We start from the raw sequence: 12,161 nt of genomic DNA on the forward strand, positions 1-12,161 counted from the left end.
AGGCATAACCGTTTGCATCAACTATTTCGCAATTCTACAGCCGCACCAACACCTTCATGAACCTCACCTTTTTTGTGGACTGTTAACTGCAAAAAAACACGTAAACATAACAATATGTTACAGGCTCATTGGGAATACAAACCAACATGATAAGTTTGCTCAATATTAAAAAAAACACTTTCAAATATAGAATGCATGCAATAATTACCAAAACATATAAAACACAACAAAATTTAATTGCTGCAACATATAACACATAATAACATACATAAATGTAAGTTTTCCATATATCAAATGTAAACTTACTTCAAGGTCAGTAGTTTTCCTTTCGATCGAACATTAATTTCAGCTATTGAAATTTTCGGTCCATATCACCAATTGTTGCCCACATTTCCCTCCTACTTCTAACAATAAAAAACTCAGTTACAAAACAATACAACTCATTGCCGAACACCACTTCCTCAATGGAGTGAAACTCCATCACATCTTCTATGCTACATCTTTTTTTTTATCCAAAACACTTGATGTGCATTCACTCTTGGGAGACACATCATCCACTAACTTATCTAATCGAGAAAACAATTACGATCCCCTTCCGACACCTTTTTTTTCTCTCATTTTGTTGGGAACTTTGTTACACACCTTTTCTCTTGCCACTACTACCAGTGGGATTACTTATGCTATTGGCAAAATTGACACCAGCCATCATGTTATTGACATCGACAACAAAATTTAGAAGACTATCCTCCTCATAATTGCCACTACCTTCCTCAAGATGAGGGTCCTCATTAACTGTGTTAGTTTGCCTTTGACCAACACCATCTTCATCAGAATTCAGACCCTGTGATAGAGCCCAAGCATGCTGACCAGTAGCAACAGTGTTTGTAAACATGATATCATATTTACAACACAATGCTGGATCGATGCCAGCATGCCTAAACTTTCTTACCTCGCGTATCTCCTACAACAAGGGATAATGAAGATAAAAATACATAAAAAATGATGTAAAAAGCACGCAAGAAAATATTTTATAAATAGCTCTAACATACTTGAAAAAAACAGACCTGGTTTTTAAGCTTTCTTACCATTCATCAGGAGCTGAAATTGTTCCAAGTTCAACACTCCATCCTACTCCTGTTTCGAAAATCAACCTTTTCCATATTCTCCAATCTTTTTTAATTCCGTCCCACTTATTCTTTAATTGTGCTTTCATTAATGCATGGTCAGTTCGATCTTTAAAGCAATTTATAACATATTTCCACCCAGCTTTGTCGAAATGTGTGTTGGGTCGTATGCTTTACTCAATTGCTTTAATACATATGTCACAAAAAGCATGCAACATCTCTCTAGTCCAACAAGCCTTATCTTATGATTGAGAATTGTCCATGTTCTCGGTTAAAATGTGTTGTCTAATATACAATTAAAAGGTTAATTTCCTAAAGGCGATGTAAAGGACATATAATGCACAATCTATCCTAATTAAATCGCAACCTGAAATAAAAACTGCGAATTGAGAACATAGACTTAATATAATCAGTTTAACACTTTAATTGATAGGTTTATTTCCATTAAAGTTTCAACAAGCCAATGTTTTCATTGCCTAAGCGTAATCGCTATTTCTTGTAGCCATGACAAGTGTATATACCATTTTCTATAACTTAATTACGTAGATATACACTTTGCATATATTTTCATAGCAAAAAAAATAGAGGTAACCAGTATGAAATGATTATTGAAAGGTGAAAAACCCCTACTAGACAACATAAGTATGCATTGATTTCATTAAGATAATAAAGGGCTTAGAGCTAGCATGGTTTGAAAGCACAAGCGCCTAAGAAGGCATGCTAAAGAGACAATGTCCAGCCTTGAGTGTATATAGAAATATTCAAGTCCAGCCGAAATGAAATTAACTCAGAAGGCTAGGAAATTCAAACCTAATGAAAAGCTTAGATGATCGAACATTATATTGAAAAGAAGTAGGTCCTTTTGAATTCAATGACATTGAGAGAGAGAGATATCAAGTGTTGTTATCATTTTTAAAATAAGCTACAATTATGTTTATAAAGATATTTTGAATTTAATTATTGAGGTTTAATAAAACAAGCTAAACTTTAAGAGGGTTTTTTGCTAAAGAGTATTGATTTGCATTGGAGTTTTGAAGGTATTATTAAAAACATGTTCAACTGGAATCCTCATTGTTGTCCATGGCTATATTATTAAATTAAAATGGAATGTAGATGGATGCTCTCTAAGCTAGTCTGATGTGGCTTGGGGTGGGTGAGAGGAGTGCTGTATGATTCCAAGGGAATTCAATAGTTATTTTGCTCATGTTCGGCACAAACCTTGGATTCAATTTTTTGGCAATTTAGATGTCTGTTGCTTAGGGATGGTCTTATGGTGACATTCAGGCGTTGAAGTTTCAGAAAATGTAATATACAATTGTCATAACTAAGTTACAGAATAATGTTCAACCGAAACATACATAATAGAACACTACAATTACATAAATGTTTATTCTAAAAAAACACACAGAAAACACACAGCAACTGAAAGACTAAAGTAATTGTGCAACCAAAACAAAGCAATTGACCTTGAATTTTCTTATGCAACCGAGACAGAGATTGGTAAGATGCTTGTGCTTGAGCTTTCTAAGAGGATGATTTTGATGCTCTCTTTGGTTTTGGCAAAGAAAACACACAGCAAGATAAAATTTTGGTCAGAGAAAACAATTTGTTTTAGCAGATAAGGCATGATCTATACAATTTTTTAGGTCAAGTGTGAAGAAAATTACCCTAGCTCAAAACAAAGTTTTAGTTAAGCCCAAACATTAAAGAAAATAATAAAAATAACTAATCTGTCATTAAATACCACCAGCCCTTCTTTCCTTGTGTAGCTAGGATGAATAAGGAATCCTTATAAGAAAAGGATTCTGAAACATTAATGAATCCTTGCCACACTAGGAGATTATATTGCAACTCATTAAAGATCCTTGTGGAACTAGAAAATCCCCAAAACCAGCTCCCACATCCTTGGAGGAAAAGAATCCTAATCAAATAGGAAGTCCACAAGTCAAATGGAAGTAAATAACAAAATCCGTACAGCCTCTGTTGACCAGTATTGAGGTGCCTTCCCGAACTTAGATTGACCTGAAATGTTAACCCAAGGTATTAAGATATGTTTGGAGAGTCCACATAAAATATTAGCCCGATCCAACGGTCGGATTGAGAATTATGACTGTTGCCGTAAACCTGGACTGTTGCGCTTTTTACGCCAAAATCCGAATCTGACCTTATTTGGGTCGTATCACAGGGCTGAACCGTATCATTCCCTCCCTCTTCAAGAAGATTCGCCCTCGAATCTTGAATAGCATTAATGGTGACTTCAGTAGCCTCTTGTTTAAGCCTTCGGAATCCCCTTATTGCTAACACCTTTCTCCAACAACACTGTATAAAAGTAGTGACTGACAAGAATTTCAAATAAGCACGCCGTACTAACCACTTGCGTACATACTTTTGAATGATAACCACAACGACTCTCCTTCGTCTTTCATCCTTTTGGCGTTGTACCTCTTTTTCCCATAAAGCTTCAAGATCATAGAATAATCTTTTACACTTATCAATTTCTCGTTCTAGAACCCCCAAACCATGGCTTAGTATTTAGCATCGTTGATCTACAATCCTCCTCTGTTCCCTCTCCCTTAGTGAATACATGACACAGATAGGGGAAAAAAACAAGAAGACGACGACAAGAATAGAGTTTATAGCATGAAGAACATTGATTTAGACTCGAGAATACAAATTTGACTTTTGTTTGGACCAGAACTTATCGAAAAACAAACTAATGCGAGGGTGATGAAAATGACTCAAACAACAGCCAAATATCAAAATATGATGATAGTATAATGGCAGGAACGAAATCAACAGAAACAAAACAAGTTTTGAAAGATAACACCTAACAGACCCGTTACGACAAAACAAGACCTAATTCGGGAAACCTAAAGAAACCGATATCCAAATGACCTCGAATTTAATTTGTATTATTAAAATACTATGAAATCACCAAAAATCAATTTATAGGTCGTTCTTTTATTTCTAGGTACCCAAACTCCTTGTATGATCTGTTTGCGGCAGAATTGATCCTCCAATTAAAACCTCCAGAAGCCAATATCAAAATAATCTCAAATTTAATATGTGGTGCAATTGCATACCCAATACTCAGAATATGAAGTTTCAATAGATTCCAAGGTGTTTTACCTAGGGTTCACTAAGAGTAGTGTTTTGCGGCAGAATTGAAACTCGAATTAAAACCTCAAGCAAATAATATCAGAATAAGCCCAACTTTGATATATCATGCAATCCCACCCCCAATAGACTGAATATGAAGTTTAAATTGATTCCGAGGTGGTTTGCTTATGGTTCACCAAGATTTGTGTTTGTGTGGCAAAAATTGAATGATCCTTCAAATTTCAACTTATCACTCTTTTCTCTATTTCTTTCTGATTTTTTTTTCTTTTTAACAAACTGATATGATTAGAGACAGTAACAAGATGAAAATATAAACTTTTTTTTTTTGCTTAGATAACACAGACACGAAGAACAAGAAGATGGATGAAAACACTGAAAAACTTAAGGGACACTAAAAAAAACAAAAATAACAGAATGATATGATCTTGTTTCGGAGCCTAGCTCTGATACCAACTGATGCGAGCCTCGTGATCACGTGGTCACGCAACCCACAATCAAGATTGAGATCTGATCCCGGAAAGCCGAAATAGGTCTGATAGGAGTGCGACACAATGGAAACCTGCCCCAAGGCACCAACACTATTGGAATGAGTAGAATGACGCCACGAAGCCAGTTAATCTTCGATAAGTCAGATTCAGTTCGTTCAAGAACTGAAGAATGCAAGAATCACTCTCACACGTTAAAACTGAAAAATTCAGAATAATAATTATCAAAGCTGCTGAACTTGGACCCTAGCTCAAAACAAAGTTTTAGTTAAGCCCAAACATTAAAGAAAATAATAAAAATAACTAATCTGTCATTAAATACCACCAGCCCTTCTTTCCTTGTGTAGCTAGGATGAATAAGGAATCCTTATAAGAAAAGGATTCTGAAACATTAATGAATCCTTGCCACACTAGGAGATTATATTGCAACTCATTAAAGATCCTTGTGGAACTAGGAAATCCCCAAAACCAGCTCCCACATCCTTGGAGGAAAAGAATCCTGATCAAATAGGAAGTCCACAAGTCAAATGGAAGTAAATAACAAAATTCATACAGCCTCTGTTGACCAGTATTGGGGTGCCTTCCCAAACTCCGATTGACCTGAAATGTTAACCCAAGGTAGTAAGATATGTTTGGAGAGTCCACATAAAATATTAGCCCGATCCAACGGTCGGATTGAGAATTATGACTGTTGCCGTAAACCTGGACTGTTGCGCTTTTTACGCCAAAATCCGAATCTGACCTTGGGTCGTATCACAAGGTTGAACCATATCACAAAAAGGATAAATGCTTTGCTAGAGGAATATTTAAGACACTACGTGACAATGATGAATGAAACGGGTTGGAGTTGCAGGATAGTGCGCAATTTTGCTACCATCTTAAAAAATCCTCGACAACAAAAACAAGTCTGTTTGAGCTGGTTTTAGGAGCACAAATGCAATTTTGCTAAACTCCTGCTGAGATTGCGGAAATTTGGCAAGATGAGTCTAACAGCGAATAGGTTTGTGATGGAGCGGTGATAATTTTTTGAGTAAGCCCAAGATAGCTTGTATAAGGCAAGGAAAAGGATGCTCAAATACGCCAACCAAAAAAGAAGACTGTTGGATTTCAGTGGGGGCGACAATGTGTTGCTTAAGTTAACTCCACAAATCTGGAAGAAAATTGTGGGTAAGACAAAGCATCGAGGGGAAGACGAAGCACCAAGGGTTGGTGCCAAGGTACAATGGACCTTTTGAAATCATTTAAAAGGTGAGGGGCTACCCAAACAATTAGAGCTTCATCCTACTTTTCACGTAAGTTACTCGCAACCATTTCACGAAGACCATGAGGACCCAAAACAAAATAAGTTGCAAAGAGCTCCTCCTATGATTCATAAATAGTTTGACGATGGTATCGTCAAGATCATGGATCATCGTCGACCCGGCTAATATAAAAAGATTCAATGAATTGAGGTTTTGGTAAAATAAGAGAAAAATGCAAAGGTTTCGTGGGAGAAGGACACAGATTTGTGGCAATTTGAGGATTAGGTGCAAGACTACCTCAAGTCCATTCTAACGAGGACGTCAGACTCTTCTAATAGGGGTTATTTGTTAGAGTTCTAGGTGCGAGGATACACCAACAAAAGCACATTGCCTAGAATTCAGCAGTGATGGATAGCGGTAACCTCACATAGGTATAGACGAATTCAGCAGGCAGCGTGCAATGGTTAGTACGAATCATTGAGCTCCTGACCAGGCATGGACGTGGGGCTTAGATCATGGACCTTCTAAGCTAGCAGCAAACGCAGCAGAAATTGGCTAGGTGGACATGTAGAACGTGGTAGTTATGGATATCCAGATCATAGGATCATAGGGGCAGAACGTGGGGCAGGACTAGGTTGCTCTATAAGCTACTAAGATCATTGGATCATGGAGGAGAAATTGCCCACTACTTGGTGGAAAATAGGCCATTAAGTTCATGGAGAACATGGGGGAGAAAGTGCCCCATTATGTCCTGAAAAATAGGGATCATAGGTGTGCCTTGTAACTTACATATCTTTGTCTATAAATAGGCTGCAAAGCCTTGGCTGTGTAGTATGCGATTTTATGCATAGCACACACACTTATATTGTGTAATTCTTTGTTGACGAGATTAATAAAAGTTAAGAGATCTTCTTGTATTCTCGGTGTGCTTTGCTTGTGTTTGTTATTTGTTTACGACAAGCAATTATGGGAACCTCTTTTGGGTGAGTGAAACACATAGGCATAGGAAACACGAGTGAAAAGGGTGAGGCAAGACTTAATCTAGTGGGGACTACTAGACTGCTGTATAGGGTTGGATTTCAGTGTGAAGAATTTAACCATGTGACAATTGGTATCAGAGAGCAATTGATTCTAAGATCATGCAGCCCTAAGTCATGAAAGCTATTCGGGAACGGTTGATGCATCCAAACTATTAGCGATAGTTGTTATTCTAGTAAACATACTAGTTATGGATTCATTTGGAAGCATTTTGAATAACTCATATTGATGTACAAGCACAACGAGTTTGGATTCTTTAACTTGATTAGTACCTTTATGAATTACTTCTAAAGCATGCCATATATATCCCTAGCGTTTTTACAAGATGATATTTTCTTAAACTCACTTCTACTCAAGGCACAATACAGAGTGTTCATTGCTTTAGCATCCATAGAAAACAACTTATCATCGTCAATATACTCACTTCTAGGTTTAGGAATCGCTATATTATTTTCAATCTTTGTAGGCTAGTGATGTTCATTTTCAATAGATAGCTCTAGATCATAATCAATAGATTAAATATATATAATCATCCTATCTTTCCAAACATAATCATTGCCATCAAAGAAGGGTGGCCTAGAGGTAAATGCTCTTTCATTTGGAATATTATAGCTAGTGGTTGTCATTTTAGTCAAGTCTAAGCAAATTTATATACGTGAGAACTTTTTAACGTGGTATGACAAGCCTACATTACATCCACACCTCAAGTACCAATCGTACTTGAGTATTGTATTCTTCTACTAATCCAAGTAAAAGATATAATGTCCTTGATGAATTCACACCAGGCAATTACAACTTGAAGATGTTTCCTCTTCAAGATTTTTCTCTTAATGACAATATCTCACAAATGTCAAAGAGTTGATTCAAACTTTCAAGTGTTTACAATTATGAAGTGTTTACAAGAAGATTCACCCTCTCAAATAGTAGATTGTATAATTAAAAACTATAATCTCTATAGCTTACTCAATAGCACTTAGGATGATTGAAGGTGTGTAAGTGTAATAAATTTAGAGTATGTTAGGATTGATGATTTCTAGTTGATTTTTCTTTTGGAATAGCTTCTAAATCATGTATGTTTAGAAAATCTTATTATTTTTTTTTTTTTTTGCATAAAAGAGAGCTATATATATGTTTCCAAAAGAAACTAGTTGTTTATAGTCATTAGAATACCTGTGACGATTGAAGCGGACAACCAGTTCAAATGACCACATCATTCATTCGAGTTGTTTCTGCAAAATTCTTAGGTGTTCATCACAGATAAACAATGGTCGGTTGATTCACTTGATATGCTCAATAGGTTGATTGGTTCAATTTAAAAACTAGTTTTGATAGTTTCAAACCTGGTAAAACTTGAATCGATTAAAAATATATCAATCCTATTTATGTATTAAGTGTGAAGTGTGTGAGTTCATTTTAGTTTGTTATCGAGTAACATTAAGAATTTAACAATAAGCATTAAAATGAATCCTTAAGAACTAAATTTTCACTTGCTTTGTTTATTGGACTTGTTTATGAATCTTCTCATTCAATTCCTTGTTGATATAATCTTCATATAGACATGTTAAAACTTAATCTCGTCCAAGTATATCATTACTCTATTTTATTTTAATTGTTAACATCAAAATACATAAAATATTAATACATGACCAAAGTTTAACAGCATGATCATTGGACTGGGCTATTTCTTTTTCTTTAGTGTGAATATTATGGAACTGTTTGAAAGGTGCAGAGATATCACAATTCCATTGCAAATTGATCCTGCTTTGCTTGATGTTCTGGAATGAAAGTTCTTGTCAAAATGCTATATTCTGATTGGAATCCTAAAGATGCTGCAGGGCAATAATGGAGTGCTGACCACATCCGGGCATCTAATCATTATTTCTTAATGTTCTATTTTTGGTGGACCACATGAAGCTTTGTGAACATCCAGTTAGTGGATCTCACTACCAAGTGCAACAAAGAAAACACTACAAAAAATTATCGTCCAGTTAAGAATTTATTAGCACCCATTTGAGTCAAACATGGTACTTCAGCAATACAAGTACACTTCTCAACAATAGTGCCATCCACTCATCGGCCGCTTGTGGAGCACTTCACCAGTAAACTTTAATTACAGGAAACTTCAATTACAAATGGTTGCACTATAAACCTTCGATCAAGGACTAATACAAAAGTTCCTGCTACTGTCGTAGGCAGACAGTTCCACACCCAAAAGGGCCTGCTAATTTGCCTTCAAGGCATCACACGAGAACCAAACAAACAGTTGCGAGCTCCAATCAGATAAAACATGCGAAAATTCTTGTCGCAATAGAAAAGCATAATTTTTTTGTTGTCCATTTTAAATAATGAGACTGGTAAGGATGCTTGCAAGTAACACTGTAAATCAAAGAAATGGAGAATAGGCAGAAATGTTTTTGAGTAAACTTTTGGATTGACACATTAAATTATTTGTCAAGCAAAACATAAATACCCATTAATGAAGAGCTCATAATAGTTAACAAACAATAATTAACCCAAAATAGGAGGCACAAATCCTCAAGTCCACCAGCACATAAGATAGAAAAGGAGGCATCAGGGATAAAACTAGAACTAATAAAGCAAGCACTTCACTTTGAAGCCAGCTATTGGCACTTTTTAGCACTTGACCTCCTTCAAAGCATGACCAAAGTACAAAAACGTTGGATCGGTAGCACCTTCTTTGTAGTAAGCAAGGACCAAAGCACTATCATCATGCATGCTCTCCCCCACAAAGCTGCAAGACAAGTGCAGCCTCGTAAATAGCAATGAAAACCATAGAGCATAAGTTGGGAAAAACAAATTGAAAAAAAAAAAAACAGAAAAAGACCTGATAGAAGACCACATCAAAGCAAACAATGGATAAGAGCATCAATCAATTAAAAGGCACTTACAATTGGAAGTCCTTGATCTTCGACAGCAAGAACTTGGTGGCTCCCTCAATGTTTTTCTTAAAATGTTCTTTGTTTTCGTCATCGAGTTTCTCCGACAACAACTTGATAAATCTCTTCATATAAGTAACAAACTGCTTCTTGTCAAAAGCAGGTTGCTCCTGAAAATTTCGACCAACCAAACTTTTTATCAACTTCTACCCCAGTATTTATCATTCAACACTCAAAAAACAACTCGAGACATTCAACAAATAGCACAAGAAACTCACCTGGAGCCTAAACGTGTCAACAATGTCAACCACCTTGACAGTTTGGTCATCAACACCCTCATCCTCGTCGCCTCCTTCAGCAGAAGGATTAGCGCCAATGTCTACGTCGACAGCTCCTTGAACAACCCACTAAACACAAATCAACTCAACATCAACAACCTGAGATTCACAGTCTAACTAAAGCAATAAAAAATTAAGTAACACTAACCTTTCCTTCAACTTCCCACAGTATCCCATTCTCAATTTCCTTGTAGGGGAACGAGTCCGAGAGAAGCTCATCACCTAATAAAAAACCACAAACAACCACGTCAGTCCAAAAAAAACCAAAATATTCCATGACTGACACTGTCCTCATCTACCCGCAAAAACACAAATAAATAAAACCCCATAAATCATCTTTACAAACAATCAAATTAAAAAACAAAAACCCATCCAAGATTTCAATCAAACCAAGCAACAAAATCGCAAACCAATACTATTTTTTTATATTAAAAAATCGCATCAGGGTTATTAGATCCAAAATTCACCACGAATATAAAACTTCCATGCATAATAAACGGACGGACGGATCTGAGAAATAATAAGCAAATTGAAAGACCTAAAAAATTACCAGAGAGAAGATCTTGATAGACCAACATGATTGCGCAATGGAGCTTCTACCTCTCAGATCGATCCAAGGACAGACAAAGGAGAGGAGAGAGCGAGAGAGACCTGGAAAGGTTTCGGGACAGGATGTATTTATAGGCGAGGGTTTCGCAGGGAACCAGGATTAATCAATTGGGACTGTTAAATTACAATAAAGTACGTTAAAGATTGTATAATGCCCGATGAGTCCTTGTTGTAGGGGATTTTTCTTGTTTGGGAGAAGTGAGGAATTTGTTCTTTTTACGGTAACACAACTTTATGCGGAACAATCCGACCGAAAGTCGATGAATTTTGCTCGAGAAAACATTTCAAGGAAAACTCACTTTAATGCTGAATCTATTTTAAATATAGTCTTAATATTTTCATTCAGAAAATCTCCTGGAAGTTAATGAATATTGATTTAAATGAATTAATTTTGATTTACTTAGATATTTTTTTTTATTAACATGGATATTCGGACCAGCTTCCGAATATTTCGACTAATCTTATGGACCTTGAAAGTAACGACTATATAAGTTTCTAGTAACATGATATTTATGTGACTTAAATTGATAACCTGTGATTTAAATTGGTGATTTTTAAAAAACACTTAGACAATATTTTAATATATAATAATTTGAGTTAATCATATTTTTGTTTGAAACTTCCATTAAAAAAATAACAAATTTATTTAAAATTAATAAAGAAATAATTAAACTAACTTGGCTCTATAGAAAAGTGATTGTTTTTGTTTAATTTTTCATACTAATAGTTATTCTAAATATAAAGTTAGACATAATTTATGTTTTTTTTTTTTTGGATTTGATGACGTATTAATTAACAATTTAAGCTGTAGCTTGTATAATTCTACTTAAGCACAGTAAAGTTTCTCCCTCCATCTCTACCTCCTCCCTCGTTGTCACAGCAACAATTCATCAAAGAAAAGGTTAAGGAAAAAAACAAAGAGAGAAATTATCAGTTCTTCGTCAAGCCACCATTGGTGGCAAAACCATAATCAAACAAACTAACTCCTCGTCTTCAAGAGTTCATTAATCTCAAAATTGGGCCTAACAATTAGTTAATTTAGGTGTTCTCATACTTGAAAATTCTGGATTTATGATTTTATTTTTTTTTTGTTTAATTGAGTTTCAAAATAAGACCTTGTTTAGCATTATGTTGCAACCATGTTTTTGAAAAAATTGAATTTTTTTTATTTTAAATATATTTTTATATATTTTTAAATCGTTTTGACATGCTGATATTAAAAATAAAATTTTTTTTGATGCATTTACAAGTGAAAAAACACTTAAAAAAATAATTGTTCCCACATTCTTAAACAGGTACTTAGCTTTGG

The 12,161-nt window shown here is 35.3% G+C and overlaps 1 protein-coding gene across 1 annotated transcript; it reads right to left on the reverse strand.

The window, feature by feature from the left end:
* Positions 1 to 9,452: 9,452 nt before the first annotated feature.
* On the reverse strand, positions 9,453 to 10,950 carry LOC118058020 (translationally-controlled tumor protein homolog). The gene is made up of 5 exons (XM_035070750.2): positions 10,794 to 10,950; positions 10,392 to 10,465; positions 10,184 to 10,312; positions 9,918 to 10,075; positions 9,453 to 9,760 (listed from the first exon to the last, which is right to left on the reverse strand). The coding sequence occupies exons 1-5, from the start codon at positions 10,819 to 10,821 to the stop codon at positions 9,643 to 9,645; spliced, it is 507 nt and encodes a 168-aa protein (XP_034926641.1). The 5' UTR covers positions 10,822 to 10,950; the 3' UTR covers positions 9,453 to 9,642.
* Positions 10,951 to 12,161: the final 1,211 nt, after the last annotated feature.

The sequence above is a fragment of the Populus alba genome, chromosome 8, assembly GCF_005239225.2.
Source record: "Populus alba chromosome 8, ASM523922v2, whole genome shotgun sequence".
In the NCBI taxonomy this organism is placed as follows: Eukaryota; Viridiplantae; Streptophyta; class Magnoliopsida; order Malpighiales; family Salicaceae; genus Populus; species Populus alba.